Source organism: Nicrophorus vespilloides, unplaced genomic scaffold, assembly GCF_001412225.1.
Source record: "Nicrophorus vespilloides isolate i.1.1-1 unplaced genomic scaffold, Nicve_v1.0, whole genome shotgun sequence".
NCBI classification, from domain to species: domain Eukaryota; kingdom Metazoa; phylum Arthropoda; class Insecta; order Coleoptera; family Silphidae; genus Nicrophorus; species Nicrophorus vespilloides.
The window spans coordinates 434,703-454,522 of NW_017100090.1; the positions used below are offsets into that span (position 1 = coordinate 434,703).

Genomic DNA, 19,820 nt, shown 5'->3' on the forward strand with positions numbered 1-19,820 from the left:
CGTAAATTTCCATCCGCGCTTTTTAGAAACCCTCGCTGTTTTGTTGATAAGACCACCAACCTAGGGAGGGAAAATTAATGTGCCTTCGGAAAATGGAATCCTCGAAGCACATTACGCGATAAACCGCGCAGCATGCTGATAACGTTAATGCACCGTTATCACATCGGGTCTAATTTAAGTGGGAATTGAATGTCGGGTGCAAAAATAAAAAAAGTAACTTGAAACAAACGTTATGTGTATTAGGCCTTGCGTGTGTTGAGTTACTGGAAACTAGTGAATTAAGCTTGGAGCATTCATAATCGGAAATTGTCCGTTTCGGATTCATCGTGTTTACACGCGGAAAGGAACATCAGTAAGTTCAATAATAAATTCATTAATGTTTGATTATTATTTTTACAATTGAAGGGTTTATTTTGTTTGATAACATTGTGTAATGTTGCATACACAATTGAAATGGAACATGTTTGTTAGAAAGATCAACTATTATTGATATTAGAGAGAGTTTCCGAATTTGGACCGGTCGCTAGATTGGACTTTCAACATAAGTAGTTTACAATAACTTTTATGAGAAAGAAGGGAGAGAGCACTTTAAACTTCCTTAAAATTTATTGGTAAATGTTATTATTAAGTTAAGTATACATTATATAAGACGAATTAATATAAGTAAACTTATCTTAAGATGTCTTAGTTTAAGTATATTTAACACAATAGCATACAAAGTGATATAGACCACAGTCTTTCCGCCCCAAGAAATATTATGTTTCGCGAATGTTGGTAAACTAAAAAAAAAATAGTCATAATAAAAAATAATAGAAAACAGAATTGAGTAACTCAAATTATATTTGGAAACAGTTGCCTAAATTGGACTAGTCTAATTGGAGTACCAACCCAGAAAGCAGCTGTAATAACATTTATTTTCTATGAACTAAAGTTTTGTATAAATGATATTGTTTTATCATTGTCTAATTGTATGCTTTAAAATCAATCATTTCTCATATTAGTGTGAAGAAACGAACTTTTATTTATTATTCTTAGAAGAAAACATATATCCTATAAGAATTTATTAAATAAATGACATTAAAATTTCTATATTTTTCTTTATAACATTTCTATTCAAAGAAAATCAATTTGCATGATGACATGAGGCATGCTTTCTAGATGTACCAACTACTATTTTCAACATATCCATTAACTACAATTACATGCCTCATGTCACGCAAAGTGTGGAAGTAAAGGTCAACTTTACTTGATTGTATTGTCCTACAATTAACAACATATCTTTGAATAAATAAGCATGATATACAGAATCACTACTGTTTTAATATGATATTAACTACTATAGTTTCACTAAATAACTTTAAAATTTTAAAACTTAGGTTTTGAAAAAAATCATAATTTTAGTAATAATTTTCTTCATTACAGAAGTACAGGAACTATTTTTAGCTACTACGCTAAAATGCATTTGGGATGAAATTCAATATTTTTCATAAAAATATGGAATTTTATTTGCTAAACGAAGGCAATGGGCCTTCAAGAAATCACTTTTACCTCATTTGGGGTAATTTATCCCGTTTGTAGGAGTCCTGCTTTATTACCTTATGAAACATTATCCTACACTAATAAATACATTTATATAGAATCACACCTGTTTTAATTTACTGTACAATAATCACTTAGGATGTGGAAAAAGTTTAAATAATTTCAGTCTGAATTACTTTAAGAACTTTAAGTAATCTATTAAACTGTTGATAATAAACTTTTTACTTTATCGTACAAACAGATTTAAATCTACAGAAGTATCTAAGATTTCCACGTTCAATTCACCTGTTAGAGCATTCAAAAAAAAAAAAAATGTAGATCACGTTTATCAATTTATCGCTTTTTCCAAGTTCTTTTTGTGAAGTTTTAAGGTCTTCGATTAGTCCGGTTTCTAACAGTCCGAGATATTGATGAAAATATGCAATGTATTGCTGTAATTTTGTTATTAATTTAATATAGATGGATCCAATTACAAAAGAATTTGTGTAATGTAAAATTTCGGAGTGAAAGAAATACGTGAGGAAGGATGAATGATTAATGAAGAGCTCTCTCGACGAGTTAAATGTTTTGTCCGTGTAAAAAAGTAGAAGCAACTAAAGAAGAAATCTTTCATGACACATGTAAAGTTTAAGTAGAGAGAGAATGTTAAATAGAATAGAAGCTAAATAAAAACGTCTGATAGTGACAAGCAACAAAAATTGATGACTTCAAATACACTAAACAAATAATCAATATAATTTAATTTTATATAATATTCTTCATCTTCTTGATGCTATTTCAACAATTATTACTTTTTTTCTTAATATATGAAAAAATCGGAATGTGGCTCTTATTAACATCATTTCTGCCCACCCCTGTTACTTACTAGGGATGTACAAATGTGTTGAGTTATGTGCAAATTCTAGTGTTTATTTTATACTATGTAACTGTGGTTCTTTAATATATGAAAATCTGGAATATGGCTCTTTTTAACACTATTCCTACCCATTCCTGGTATATACAATTTTTGTTGTTTAAAAAAATACTTAGTTATAATGGTTATTGAACAACAATAATCTCATTAATTTATAAACGACGTATTTGTATAGATGTTTGTATTCCAAAGTAATTGATTTAACGTAAGTAATAAAATCCATTTAATTACCACAATAATGAGTCGTTAAATCATTAATTAAATTTAGATAAAAATATACATTTTATTGATTTTTAATGTAAATTCCATGTTAGAAAATACATCGATATATAAACAATGTATTAAATTAGTATATACATACTGGTTTTAATTTATCAAAATAAACAAACAAATCACTAATCAAGTATGATTAGGATAAAACAAATTTAAGCATAATTGTTTTATTTGTGTCAAATAATAGAGATTACAGTTTCTATAACTATTAAACAATTCAGAATTAAATAAAGCAAATAATTGAATTGAAAAAACATAAACAGTTTTTACATAGTTTGTCATAACTTGTAGTATTATTAAGTTGAATGATGTCTTAAATTTAAATAAACACATACATTTAATTGATTATTTTTAATGTAATTTTCTTGTTAGCAAATTAAACATATCGATTTATCAATATGAACAAATAAATCGCTAATATCTTATATGATTAGTATAATACAGATTTAAGCATAATTGTTTTATTTGTGTTAACTAATAGTCTGTAGTTTCATTAACCATTAAACATAAAATAATTGATTTATAATTACTTAAACTTTAAAAATAATCTGTGGTGAATAATGGATTATTATTTTGTTGTTGTATAAAAATATATGGAATTTGTTATTAGCTTCTTGTAGATGGAATTAATTGTATAATATATTTTGAGGTTTCTCTTCCAAAGTGAAATTAGGACAGGACTTTACATCGTTACATGTTTTATTTATTATGCGATATTGGAATAAAGTTAAGTATACCGTTAAATCTCTACTGTTATCAGATCGAAAGTAAAATATTGTACACCTACAAAAAGCTAACATGCTCCAGATTCACGCAGAGACAAGTATAATATGAATCAGCATTCATATCTAACCGGAGAATCTTTATAGAACTAGCAACAATTTATTATTATTTTTAGATAAAATAAATGTTCAGTGGAAACATTTTTAACTTAATTTTATTAAATTTATTGATCTAGTCTGTATAATATTTGTTATATATAATAGAAAATATAAAAAAATTGTTATGGCAGGAAGACTTCGATTTATATGTTTATTTGGACTAAATGGTCAAATAAAGTTTTGCAAATTTATATAAAAATTGTGATAAAAATGATTAAGTAAATAATAAACATAATTAATTAATTAATTAATAAATTGAATGAATATTATGTAATTAAGAAATTAATGATTTCAATACGTATAATACCGAAATCGATTAAAGAAATCTGTTTGTATACAATCATACCTGGATTAACGAATAAGATGTGTTCTACGATATTTCTTCGTTAAGCGAAACTTTGTTTTCAAACATATTATGGCCAAGAGGGATACAAAGTTATTTCATCAATACTATCACTTAACTATACACTTCATCCTAATTTAGGATCATTTTCATTAAAAATGTTTTCAATATCATCTTTATAAATCTTTGGTTGTTAACATTTTATCGACAGTAACATCTTTAATTTTGTCTCCTTTTTCTTCGTAATTATCTTCGATCATAACTAAGATTTCTAAATTTTCCATTAAAAACTACCATCTTCTGCATTAAATACATTTTGAGTTTGAAATTATTAGATTTAATGTTAACCAAGGTTTAACTGTAATTTTGGCTACGCGATAGAAATTTTCAATATAAATTTACATTATATATGTTAAAAATCAAATAACTTTTCTATTTACTCTAATGTTTACATATTTTTTATGGCTAGGTCATGATCATTTAATTATTTTTAGTAGTATACTTTGTTATATAAATTAACCTAGAAAAATAAGTTCATGCATTCAAGTATAGAATAAAACTTTTGTAGTTATTAGGTTAATGTATGGAATATTATGGATATTCTATCTAGAAATCTGTTTTGTTTGTCAGAAAATTTTGTTGAAACTCGAGGTGGTCTGAGATAAGGGCGACATATACTATAAGACGGTTCTATTAATTATTAGTTTGAATCTAAAAATAATTTTATTAAACTTGAAATCGTTATTTCTACCTATCAGCTATTATTGGATATATTATCCAAAGTGTTTTAATGCATACATAGTTTGCATGCGACATTGTATGCATACCATAGGGAAAGATTAAAGGCGATGTTGTAGAAAAGAACGCTAAACCTGTATCAGCAATTACATTGTATGCGGTTCCATTGAAATCGCGCTTCACCTCCGCCTTTCATTATTAGCGTCCAAATCGGAGGCGCGTAATGGTTAAGATAGAATTAAAATAATTTCAAAGATATTTTAATTGATAAAAAAAATTAGAAAGAAATACTGTTGAAAAGGGCCTCAGGTCCGAGGTGCAAATGAGCATCTCGTACGCACAAAAGCCAGAATGGGTTTAATTGCGTTCCTTTGGCGAAATTACGTATGGAATCGTGAGAAAGGCATGGACATAAAGTGTATGCATGGTATCTATGTATATGTATGCGGTTGAGTCTGTCTGTGTGTGTTGTTGAGATCGCAGTCTTGGGACATTGACCATGCGACCTTGCAAATGCCGTACGGCAGAAGCTATTTCAAGTGCGCTAGCCTGTGTACTCACTTCATTCCTGGCTAGATGGAAATTTTGCCTCACACGAAAAACACTACATGCATCGCTTCAGGTAAACACACATCCATCCATGGGCGAACAGTTAAAGACATGCCGTTACATAGCATGTGTTTGTCCATGTCTTTCTATCTTTATCTCTCTCTCTATCTCTATCCAAGGACAATAAGCTCAGCCACCCTCGGCGAACGAAAATGATTACTTCCATACCATTGCATATACACCTCACACCAACACGCAATACGTGCACACTCACAGAGAGAAATGCAGCGGCGGATAATGAAGAAGACGACTTCAGTTTTGAGAAGCACCTGCGATGGAGGACGCCTCAATAATGGATCCCATCTCCCGAGAAACGAATTGATTCCACCTTTCTAGGAATCAATCACGGTAGCTATTTATCACTCTTCGACTGCACCAAGACAAAAGGAACGAAACTCTGCCAGAGGCAATCTTAATTTAATTATAACCATGAATCAGTGGCGCATCATATCGTAGATTCAAGAAGGACACATTTTGTAGTCATGTTAAACATTTATAAAAAACAATTTCCGTTCCTTCCAACTGAGAACCTTTCTTAAAGGAACCATCAACCCCAAATTGATGCGAACTATTTAATACTTTTCTCAACTTCTATTTGAAAACCATGACATTTATTCACCCCGCACAATCACATCCTAAAAAAACTATACTAGTATAGACCATAGAGCTCGAAAAAAGAAATCCAAAAGGTAGGCGGTTTCGCCAATATCCCAGACTTTTTGAAACTGTACTAATCGAGGAAGTAAATGTGCAGTTTCAAATAGTCCGGTATATTGTTGCTGATTTCTAAATTAATTTAAAAAAATCGTTATTTCTCGGTCATTATTTAATATTAAGTAGCAATAGTTATTAAAATTATATATATTTTCTGTAATTATTTTGTTCCACTTCTATTTTTATTAATAAATAATTATATTTTAGATTAAACGCAACAATTGATAACGATTTGTGATTTCAAAGGTATACTAAATTATTTTGCAGGAAACGATAGATATTTTATTGAGTAATAAGAAGTAGGTTGAGGCCTTCCGATTGCTTGATCCGCCACTGACCATGATAATAATATAAGGTTACAAATGCGGGAAGCGAATAACATTTTTTTTTAATATATATGTATATATATTAACAATACACTATAGCAGATTCTGATTTGCACTTTATAATGGAACGGCTTCCCATCATTGTTTCGGGCTTCGCTTCGTTTTCGATGCGCGAGTTTTAATTAATTTTCCCACATTTCTCGCGATTCCGGCGTGCAATTTCATTTGGATGTAAAAAAAGGAAGAAATAGACTATAAAAGATTAAATATATCTTGTATGTGTATATACTACACGAGGAATGCGAATCAGTTTTGGCTTTCTCCCCACAAGGTCAATGCCACGGACAGGAATGTATTTGCACAAATTGTTAGTAAAATTGAATTACGACAACCGTAACAATGCCGGGATGTGTGAACCTGCTTGCTCCCTCCTGCTATCATTAGAAAACGCATGAAATCGTTTAATTACACGTCATTACGTAAAGCTGGTTTACATAATGCGGTATTATCCATCGAGTTCGTCGGGTTCACAATCCTGAGAAAGTGAGGTACATTTTTTTTTACCCAATTAACGTAAACTGAGCGAGTTTCAAACTATTTGCTTTATGGTTGTGAGTGTTTTGTTGCTGATATACAGGATTATGTCACTTACACGCGACACTTATATAATTGAGTGTGAGCTAGTTTTGTCTATATAAAGAGATGATTGCTTACATATATTATTATATATTATTAGGAAAATCAGCAAATATATTTTTTTTAAATTTATTATGTGGTACAGTATTTATTTTTATAATCTATACCTGTGAACATTAAGACATTTGGTTTTTGGTAAACTTCCTAATGGAAGTTTATACCATTATTTTCAGTAGAATATTGATGCTTTGCGATTCCATTATTCAATTTGTCTATGTATCTCCTACTACCTTAATACTGTTATTATCCATCGACTTGGCTGGAGGTCTATATGCTGAATCTCATTCATTTGACTATCGATTAATGATGAACATTGCCCTGCAAGCACCGACGGATCCCACAAAGGGCTTGGCATGACCAGGATTTGAATCGTCGGCACTCACTTGATAAAATATAATTGAGTCTATTAATTGTTTCACATCTGACTAGCAATTAGTCTTATCCATTAAACACTATGCCTACAAATAATATTTTACTAATCAATAGAGTAGAAAAAATACATAGTGTCCAAGACAATCTTTAAACGACCTTGTACTTTAGCAATGTCTTTTACTTTCAGTCATTTTTACATTCTGCTTAGTCACTAAAATTATAATAGAACGGAAGAATCTATAATTGATTTTCTCTTGACATAGTCGTGCGTCCATGCTTTGCTTTTATAATTTATGAAACATTGATTAACATTGACACTCGACATTTTGCTATAATAATAAATCAAAATAAATGACTCTCTGTTGATAATTGGAATTGATTTGTATCAACTATACAATTTTCGGTGAAGTTAGTGCTTATTAAGGCACTGCAATAACTCCTTAATATCCTGCTCATATACAACTCAAAGAAGCATGGATTTGTTGCTGAAATAAGTTTATAATAAGAAGATTATTTATACTAATGTAAAATTAGTATTTGTTAGAAAATTTTATATTTAATTTATCATAATTTGTGCCACTTGCGTAAATATTACACGACTTATTACACGAGCAAAACGTTTCCACTCCATTTTCTCCGTATTTATATAAGAAAAAAAAATCATTTAAAAGAAATTAAAACATTATTATATAATAAAGTTATTATATTTTATCAAGGCTATTATGCAAAAAAATAAATGATATTGTAAAGTCGATGTCTTTTGAATTGTTTTATGTAACGAAGACGGATATTTCCAAATATCTATTAAACGTATTTGGAAGCCTCAATTAACGTTACCACTGATAACGAAGTTTTTATATAGCATTATCTGCAAGAAGTTGTAATATAAAAGAAATTAACATCAAATAAATTAAAAAATGAAGTTATCCAATCCATAAGTTTCGAAATATTTATTTCATGCAAAAGATGTTGGTGTTTTTAGTGAAAAACTTGGTAGAAACAAATGAAAATTTTTGTCGAAAAAATATTTATAATCAAATATTGTAAAAAAAATGCTCAGTGGTTATTGAAAATTATAGTTATTTAGATAGAAGTGTTATTGTAACGCAAATAGTGCTAAATGCTATAAGTCCATATAGGCAATTATTAAATGTAAGAGAAAAAAGCACAATCAACTTTTGATTCATATTTTAATATTAATTTTGCCTCTGAAAGCGAAGTTTCTCTTAAGGAATTTACAATTCTTTAATAGAGACATGACTGTAATTTAATTAAACAATAATTAAATTAAACTCAAAATAACTAATGTTGAATGTAAAATATATTGACAGTTTCAAATTATTATTTTAATTAAATTTTAAAAGTGATTCTTAATGAATTTAATTAATATTTAATTATTCATTAAAATTTCTATATGAAATAATCTCAAAATGTAATTGAATTAATATAGAATTAGCATAATCCATGGAATGAAACTTTTCTTATCATTAAAATATATATTACATGATTAATAAATCATATTACATCAAAATTTATTTATTAATTAATTAAGTTATTGTTAACTTTTCATAAATGATATCATAATAAATTCTCTAAGTTATAAATTTGTGAGCATGTTATTGCGAAAATATAATTAAAATTCACACACAAATAACGACTGGTATTTCTATACTCGGGTTAGCAAATCCATAGTTAATTTGAAATTATCAAAATTTCTCGTTTGAGTTAATTAAACTAATCCAATTATTACAATCACAAAATAACTATTGTTTGTTGAATTAAGTAATAGTTATTTCATTAAATTTTCTACTTCATGTTATGTTTATGTTTTTTTTTTCATTGTTCTACTAAATTTATTTGGAGATTTTAAGAAGATACAATTAAGAACATGTTAAAAGCAAGTTAATTAAAATTCAGTTATACGAATGTTCTGTTTTCTGTTACGAAATTAAAAAAAAGAGAAGAGGATCAATGACAATGGTAAACAGTTAATGCCGTTGACCTTCACCAGTATTGTTCCAAATTACTTCCTCTAATTAAATGAATATGATTGAACCTGAATATTTAGTGCATATGTAGACTTTAATAACCATCGATTTTACAGGTAATAAAGTATTTTATGGGCCCAATGCAAAACTGAAACGTTTCCCCCTTCATCTCATCGTTGCATTTATGTTAATGTACCGCTTTTATTACCAATAAACCATGTGCATGTTATGTGTATTTTAATTTCCGTGCCTTTCTCACGATTCCAAACGTAATTTTACCGAAGGCACATTGAGCCATTGTGCGTTTTCCTCCCAAATACAGGCACATATACACACCACGCAAACTTCACCCATCATCCAAACCGTCGATTTGCGCAAATTGCGCCTCTAACCTCCGTAATTGACGCAAACGCAATTTCAATAATTTGACCACCTACACAATTAAAATTTATATTTCCTGGTCTACTGCAGTTACAGTTACTTCGAGTTTGCCTGCCAAAAAAAAAGCGAAGAAGATGAAGAGCGAAACAAAAGAAACAAAAATAAACGTACTTTACATGTGCTTGCATGCGAACTTACATAAAGCGGATGCATTTAATTGCAAGTATATTACATTGCAGTGGACTCTTGATTGGTCTTCCTATAAAGGATGCAAGAAACGCAAAGAAGGTGAACGTGAAAAGGGAGTGCATAGAAATGCTGTTTACATTCTTGATATTCTGATAATTTATGAAATTCGTGATTTTACATTATTATAATATTTGATTATATATGTTAGAAATTACATTTTCCATTAAATTTAAACACCTCTTTTAAAAACTTTTTTTTATAATTCTTTAATGTTAGAATTTATTTTGATTTTGCTCAATCAAAAATTTAGTTTGTTTTGAAATTTTCAAACCGGACAGATCGAAACCGCACTATGGAAGGTATGATATTTGAGTAAATTATAATATTTTCATCAATTTTAAAACTTTAATATACATACATAGAAATATAAATGTAATCATTGAAGTAAACATTCTACTTTGATCAACATTAAAATGTTGTGTTCGAAACACAACTTGAACATCATTCCTTTCTCCTTTAATTTAGTTTAAAGACTCAATAAACTATTCCCGTTGTTGGATTCCAGTACAATAGTTTGCATGTTATCTAAATCTCTTAGGGAAGCTTGCATACGCTCATTGTCGTTGTATAAATGGGCAACAACGGTCGTAGCGTGGAATGCATCTGCTATTAGAGTCTTCGCTGACCATTTCAACTACTTCAGTAGATCGCTCATAACCATTACATAAGTTGTATTATTACAGAAGTAACAGTGAACTTTAAAATTATTTTATTTATATCGTCTAATATTAAATTACAATTTATTCAATTTGATCTACAAATATACAATAAGGACGTATTATTATGAACAATCTGAACGTTCAAATGTTCAAAAAATATGATTTTTATTAACTGAAGGACTTCATTCACTCCTTAAGTGGTTATGTCGTATATATTCGTCATGGTCTCTTGTATTGGGTAGTACTTATTATTTTCTTATGTCATTGTACATTTATATTACAATCTATTTATGGGAACATTAATTAAATCTAATGGTGGTAGATATTTGTTCTTTGGTAAATTTCCCAATGGAAGTTTTTACCAATATATTTATCTGTGATTTTATGGTTGGCTGTCAACCCTTGTAGGTTAACTTCAGTAGTATATTGATGCTCTGCGATTCCACTATCCCATTTGACTGTGTATCAGCTGCTATCCTTAACACTGTCATTGACCATCGACCTTTTTATGCTGCAAGCACCGTGGGAGCTCACAAAGGGTTGGACCGTGAATAGGATTTATCTATTTGACCATTAGTCGCCCGTGTAGCACTTATGACGAATATATTTGCATCAAGAATTAACTTGATGTTCCTAATGACTATGTCAAATATAAACGCATACTCGTTAATGGTAATAGAGAAGGGATGTGCGGATTGCAAGTTTTAACTTTTTTACTGATGAATTCATAGAAATATATACGCTAGCAACAAAAATACGTGGCCACTTCATACAAAGCATCAAATAGCTTAAGTGGTTAAAGTATATCGTGGATCCTCGTTTCGTGGGTTTGAAATATCGTAGGTAGTGTTTTAATTGATTAGAAGACTTTTATTAACGCAGGTGTTTAATTTTTCTTCGTTTTCCAAAAATATAATTGTAATTTTAATTAGAACCAATAATTCCAAACAAAATTTGGTATTCCAATTTCCGATTTGCACCATGTATGGAATAGGCAGTATGGTAATATGTACAGAAATCCGGTGATTTATGATGTAAAGATAAGCTTAATAAATATGAAAATGATCCTGTTTTGGTGAGGCCGATAGGAACCGCTCATATTCTATCCGATTCCGAGCTTTCATTAGCGCTAAATCCCATCGACCCAAAGCCCCTAACTTCAATTAAAATCGAACCGATTAATCCGCCATCGATGATTAATTTATAAACAAACGCATTAATTATGAAACGCAACGAGTAGTATTCGATGCGTCGATGAAGATGATGAAGAGTATAAGATAATGGTGTCTTCACGATGGATGCGTACCAACCAACAGCCTTCATCCATAAGTGCAACTCACGCAACTCAACATCAGCGCGTCCATAAATCGACTTTATGATTAAAGCAAGATGGGGAGAAGTCGCAGGGAAGGTTTATTTATAGATGCAGCTTTTGCATATTTCCAAAGTAAATACAGATACACACGAAGAAGAGGGCCGAAGGCGGCATCAAGCAGTAAATAACGATTTATCGGCGATATGCAATGTGCATGTGTGCAGGAATTACTTTTTACTGCTGCACTATTTATACCAGTCAGATAAGGATGCTCTTGAAATCATATCTTCTATAATTTTTTTTTTCTTTGTACGAAGGCCGCCCTTAACTGGACGACATCGAGGCATCGACGCATCCCATAAAGATTCTTTATTATTGTAACGATTAGATCAGGCTGCATCCATTGTAGGAATATTAATTCTTTGCGAGGATTTTTATCGACGATAATTATACGCGCGAAGCGCTGCTCTCTCCTATCCATCGGACAATGGAGTCGTAAACTTCCTGACTACCTCTAAACTTCTTTGACGTACTTTTCCTACTTCGCCAATCTGAAATGGATAATTTCTGATTATTTATGCTCCATGCCCAATTTGCCTCATCCTACTCTTTGTATCAAGTGAATGTATATAAAAAAAAATATTACCAAAATAAAACAAGTTGTCACAATCAATAAATTATCATCAATTACAAATAGTTATATAAAAAAAGTGAATAGTTATCAACAGGAAGCAATGAATTTTGTAGACAAATAATAATTTATATCCTCATATTTATAAACTAATACATATAAGTAATATAATTCGAAATATATTATTTTTTTAATAAATTCTTAATTTTCTTATTATTGTTTCGATAATAGATATACAATTAATGTTTCAGTGTAAATTGAATAATAAAATATTTAAACTAAGCTCTAATACATAGTTTTTCTTATTGCATATTTTCTAAATTAATTATTTTTATAATTAGAATTTTTATTGCAATTATTAATTATTTATTGCAATTTTTAAATATTTTACTGAGATGTACTTATAACTTATATTGCATCCATACTATATAGGAAAACATTAATAAAGTCGTTTAACGAATAGGGTGCGTTTCACAAAAATTTTAATTCGTAATATAAAACCGGAGAAGAAAACCATAACTCAAAATAAGCATAAAAATAAAATATAATCTAATATAAAATTTCAAAAACAATATAAAAAGGAAATTATAAAGAAAAAATAATAATAAATAATATAAAAGGACATTATGAATACCTTGGGAATATATGAGAAATTTAAATATGGGGTGGATATTGGAATTCCTAGGAATACATAATTTATTAGGGGATTTAAATTTGATTAACTCTATTTTGTACATATACGAATTATATTTAAAATAATTATAATAAATTTACTATTTATTATTTGTGGTTTCGAAATTGTTTTGTCAAACTCTGCAAAATATGATTAATATCGCATATTTATGCAACGTTTTGATTTCATTATCATTATGTGTTTACAACGATAAGAAAACCAAAACGTAATATTTTTTAATATAATCTTTGTCTATTCTATTTATAATTATTTATCTATACGCTTATATATGCTTATCCGTGAGTGCAAATCATTTAATTAAATGTATTTTTTTATTTTCACAAATAAGTTTATATGGATTTGAACTAACAAATCTACATATTTTATAAAATATATGTAAAATAGTTATTTTATTATTGGGTTGTGTGCATTCTTTAAGAAATACTCTTTAATTTGATTTACGTAATATTAAATTTATCGAAGCGAGAGAAATACAAATGACATGTTATGTAATCAAATAAAACGTTCGTTGATTACATACATTGTATATTGTTAATTTAGTTAGAAATTTCTATATCGAACTATTTATTTATACAAAATAAGCGAAATATGCAGAATTTAATATTGATGTGTAATTTTGCAAATTATCACAATAATATGTTGTGTTTCTTTACAAATTAAGATAATAAAAAGTATAATTTCAAAGTTTATTACTGAAAAATACAGTTATTGGGTTGTTACATAAGTCCATTCGTATTTTGGTGTGCACACGTTGACGTACAGTGGACGGTGAATAGTTAGGTGGGAGGGGATTTTTGATAACGATAGTTGTAGTGTACTGTTGTGGCTACATATTATTGCAAAGTTTATTTAATTCTCACAAACAAGTGACCTTGTGTAGGGTGAAATAGAAGAAAAAACGAGAAAATTGGTATTTCAAAGCGGTATGTCAGGCTCAGAAGTGAGCTTTGAAGTGAGTTTGAGCTTACAAATTGGAAACGCTCCGAACGGCCTATAAAAACTAACACTTCCAAGATAATGACTGCAGTGATAGCGGACGTCGTCAATATATCGCATGTATGTTAACAGTCCAAAGACATATTGATGCTGATGACTATGTCAATCATTCTTATATATGATCTGAATGATCGCTTGTTTATGATCAGCTCATTAAAAGAAACCAGCAACAATATTTTCTCCAGAATTTGATTACTGGATACTCGACAACAATGTTATGAACCGTAGATCTTGGTCTAAAAAAGATTGTGCTCCCCAGACATCACCAATGATTAGCCTACTTCCATTGCAAGTGATTCTGTGCATTTTGGTGTGTTTATGAGCTGCTACCAAATAATGAAACTGCCAAATCGGTCAAGTACTCTGAACAACTTGATAATTTGTGAGAGCTCTGGCCCAAAACCTATCTGAATTCGTTAATAAACTACGAATATGTTTTCAATATGACTTTCATACATCTGTAATCTTCGTACAAATGTTGATAGGGATTTCATGAGATTTACTACCTCACTCTCCATATATTGCACCGCCCGACTACCATTTGTTCCGCTCTCTACAAAATGACCTTAATGAAAAAAAAAATGGAATCTTTGGATGACATCAAATTTCACCATTCGAGCATGAAGTCGGAGCCTTCTCGAGAGACGGTATTGTGAAATTGTCTGAACGTTGGGCAAGAGTGATACAAAATAATGGACAATAAATTTAATAATAAAGTCCTTTTTAGAAAAACGGTTGAAAATGTGAACGGGCTTATGTAACAACCTAATCAAAACTTTATAATTATCACATATAGGTAAAAACTATTTATTTCACTTATATTGCCATATGTAAGGAACATCTTAATTGATAAACATTCCTACTACAATTTAACAAACTGATAACATCAAAAAATAACATTACATTCCGTATATGGTATATTTTTATTTAATTTTTCATTATTGCCGCAATTAATGAGCGGATTCTCTCTGAAAGTCCGAGCACAAGTTGCAATTACCGTTCCTCAGAAACGAATTTTTTACGAGCCATTACAGTTCCCCCCATTTTCAGGAGAGATTTACAATCCAGTAACAAAACATATAAAATCTAATACTCCACTTTAAACTGTCTCCGCGTCTCGCATAAAGATATTCCGATGGAACTGATTTTTACTCTTGCAGTAAATCCTATACCATTAACTTCAGCTGAAATAAAACAAAAATTATTACACAATTAATTTTTGATTCATTTTTTTTACGATTCTCAAATTTGATGATGATTTGACACTTGGGAATTCGTACAATAATATATTTTTCGTCTTTTTTTCGTATTTTTCGAATTCGTCTTGCAATAATATAAATTCGAACTTTTTGAGAAAAAATATAGTTAGGTCAATATAACATATTCAAAAAACTAAAGTTTCTTGAAATTATTCATACCGGTTATTTTTAATTGAAATATCGGTTTTTAAATATAAAATTTATAAAAAAACGTTTTATTTTAACCTCTTAAGTCGTTATGTCGTATACATTCGTCATTGTCTCTTGTATTGCGTAGCTCTTATGACGAATATATACGCGTCATAAATTTACTCGTATACACTAAGGGGTTAAAGTATATTTCAATAAAAAAATGATTTATTCTTCTCTTTGAAATTAGTTGTTATTTGAATTTTTAGTCAGGATTGATCATTACATATAACACAAAAAAGTACTACAAATATATGCATATTCTGCAATTGCTCTTCGTTATATACACACATTTTTTGTCACAACAAACCGAACTGGTTTAATGCGATAATCTCGGTTTTATCAACCGAAACTCGCAGAGGAATTTATGATGCTCTTGATTCTGTATGCAAATGCATTGAAATGCTTGTAATAAATTCCCTGTGCGACACCATGTGAGAAAGAGACGGAAGGTTGAGAGAGGGTTAAGAGTGGCGGAGGAATGACTGGACTATTCTCTCTGTCGTTCGGAATTCCTACATCCAACTGTTGCAGAAGGAAATTATTCTATGCACTGATGAACCGTACTTTAATGCTATTCCACACACAAATGTATTACAAGCTGCCGTTTGTCATTGTCAGCTCATGCCATACGCGAGATTATATTTGCCCGCATTTTTATTTCGCTTTTTTTTGTGCATGAAAACATACTGTAATTGCGTCATTTAAAAAGGAATCACGGCATGGAATCACACGTATTCATTTCATTGTATTCCATCCTTTTGATATTTCATTAACTTTTGACGTGTTTCTAAAGCTGTTTTAGTAATAACTTATCAAAAAACATAGTAGATTGCGTGTTTGTATCTTGATAAGAAAATAAACTGTAGTTACATTCATGTTTAATTTATTGCCTATATCTACTTTTATTAATAGTGACTATAGTAAATCCGGGATCAAAACCGCACTGTGCGAGGTATTACTGTATAATTAACTTACATTAATTTCCTACATTTAAAAATGTGCACTTCTTTCTTCAACTAATCAAATTGAATTCTTTTTATTATTTTTTAAGGAAATTTTATAAATATCATTACCACAATCAGACAAAGTCACAATTAAATATAATTAATATCAATTAATAAAAACACAAACTGAAAGAAATTGATTGTAATATTTATTTATATAATTAATCTATTTATTTGTTCAATAATAATACGCAATTTAGATTACTATAGGATTCATTTTATGCATTGTTTTATTACTAATATAATATATATAAGATAATCGCATTTTTCAATGATAAAAATATCGGCTAATATATTTCATTTTTTTATTTTATTTGGATATTGTTGTTCCTTAGTTTTAGTTACATCTTTATTTATTTGTTTTAATGATCAATATTGAACTACAGTCATAACTTGATTAAATATACCTGTGATAACAAAGCTTCATTATAATGAAGTCCGCAATATTAAGTTTTATTAAACATACATTTTTACTTCTTTTTTCTTTTAAACTACACTACTAAACAAATGATAGTTCATGAAAATAAGAAATGCTTAAATGGAGTTTAAAATAAGTCCAGAAGATTATAAATTATTCAGATTGTTCATATAATAGGATGATATGAATTAATTAAATGCAGAAGATGATGGTTTCGTTCGGACGAACAGCGTATATATCCGCCAAACCTTTTATAAAGAAAACTATTCCTTTGCAAAATTATATCCATAGTCAGTGTGTACTTATCAAATCTTAGTTCTTAGCGATGCACCACTAGTCTTTTTCAGACTAAGATCTGTTAAGGCGAGATTTAAGTTATTCAAACATGTGAAGATTCTCCGTTAATACAACTAATTATTACTAATTTATATAAATACTATCCGACAAATTCAGAGTTTCTGATCTTTTATAACAAAAAAAGTTCTTCTAAATTTTTAAATGTATTTCAGAAAATTTTGCATATAACATATTTACATCATTGGTAGACTAATAATGAAAACTCATATTTATAAAGGAAATAAAATAATCGGATAAATATAACTTACAAAATAATTTAGAAACGGACAAGAGACATGTATTTTTTTTAATTATTAATTTATGCATTCATTCCTACTGATTTTGTAAAACTTTCTATTAATAAATTATAAACTTGTAAGATTTAACTAATAAGAAGTTAAGTGAATTAGTTAAGAAATAACTAATTCACATTTGGAATGTGTACAAAGTAAACTAAATATATAAATTCATCTAAACTCTAATGTAATCAGAAATATTCATAATCGATTAATGTTTATAAATTAAGAATTATATTATTAATAAATTATTATAATTATCCTTGCTATAATAGATGTATTAGTAATTTTATGCATCATCGATAATGATCTAAGCACGCATAAGATGTTACTTAAGCAGATGGGTCCACGAGTTTGACCATCTGCAACTGCGACCAGATGTGCATCTGTAATTTTTCAAAAACCTATCATAAAAAAAACATCTTTCTCTGAAGATCTTATTTCAAATATAACAAGAATAAACATACGTTAGCTACTGCGCTTTTTATTCATACTTGTTGGAAAGAAGCATGTGCGATTTAATTTTTCGATAAGCATTTTTATTCAAAGCGAATTCACTCGGAAGCATTTGAAAACCAGATTTTCCACTTTCCTCGCTCCGATAATAATATTCCGCGTTGCACGAAGGGTGGGCGTTTGCTCGATATAATAAGAGGTAAAGTGTTTTCAAGGAACTGAATAATTGCTGAAATATGATTACACAGGAGGTAAAACTAATAATTTGCAAAATTGCAAATGTTTCAATGTAGTATAGAGCAATATTTCGTATATCCTATATTGCGGCTTCGATTAGTCCTGTTTCAATGTGATCAATTAGTCCGGTTTCAAATAGTGCGGAATATTGACAGGACTATGCAATTGAGAAATGCAATATTTCAGATATTGTTTTTCATGAAACCAATATTATTTGTATATTGAAATATATTTAGAAAATAAATTAATTATTTGATTATAGTTGCTTTTTTTTCTATTTTCAAATATAATTGAGACATATATAAGTTTTATCACATTTGTTTACAGGGTTCATTTTAACCAATGATATTATATTAAGTCTATTTTTGTCCAGTTTATTTTTCATGAAGTTTTAAAGTGTTCAATTAGTCCGGTTTCAAATAGTGCGGAATATTGTCGGAACTTATCATGCGAAGTCTGTTTATAAATTGGAAAATTCATTATTTCAAATTTTGTTCTTTATTAAACCAATATATTGAAATATATTTATCAAATAAAATAATCATTTGATTGCAGTTGCTTTGTTTTCTATTTTCTAATAGGATTGAGACATAAACACGTTTTATCATATTTGTTTACAGGATTCATTCTAACCAATGATATTATCAAAACTTTATCAGGAATAAGTGAAAACAGGTCACGCATATATCGCTCGTCGGTGTGTTAGAAGACGTCAGTGAATGTAAAGCCGGTGACGAAGGAATCCCAACAAGTGTTAAGAAACAAGTATGGCGTCCGAAATGGATGTGCTTTATGCACCATCGAGATGGTCAAAACGGTTGAACACAGATGAAGTTGTTAAGAAACACGTGGAAATTGTTACTGAAGGTTTGTGGTTCTTTAAAAAGAATATTTTCTGGAAATTGGTGAAGTTTTTTGTTAATTTCAGCAAGTCATAAAGCGAAAAAGAACGTTCCTTGTATGCTGAATCAAAGGTATGGAGATGGACCCAACGAGAAAGTTGATATCTTTGGAACTGATTTGCCTGGAGGTAATGTGTACTGTTTTTTTTACTAATAGTAACTATTAATAACTTTGCACTGATTATTGATAGAAACAATAATAATATAGTAAAAAAAAAACAGAAATGTAAATGTAATATTAACAATTATTAATAGAAAAAGAAATTATATGTAATTTTATAAGTTTACTACCATTTCAAATAATTTAATGAATAAACTATTGTAGCTTCAATTAGTATTATATATCATATATCATATCATATCATATCATATATCATATCATATATATATTATATATATATAT

The 19,820-nt window shown here is 29.1% G+C and overlaps 1 protein-coding gene across 1 annotated transcript; it reads left to right on the plus strand.

The window, feature by feature from the left end:
- Nucleotides 1-242: 242 nt before the first annotated feature.
- LOC108567554 (kynurenine formamidase-like) lies at nucleotides 243-19,545 on the plus strand (the record flags this gene model as incomplete). Its single annotated transcript, XM_017928093.1, has 3 exons — nucleotides 243-352; nucleotides 19,136-19,382; nucleotides 19,444-19,545. Coding segments are annotated over exons 2-3 (202 nt in total), but the record flags the coding sequence as incomplete, so codon positions are not given.
- Between the last annotated feature and the right edge of the window lie 275 nt (nucleotides 19,546-19,820).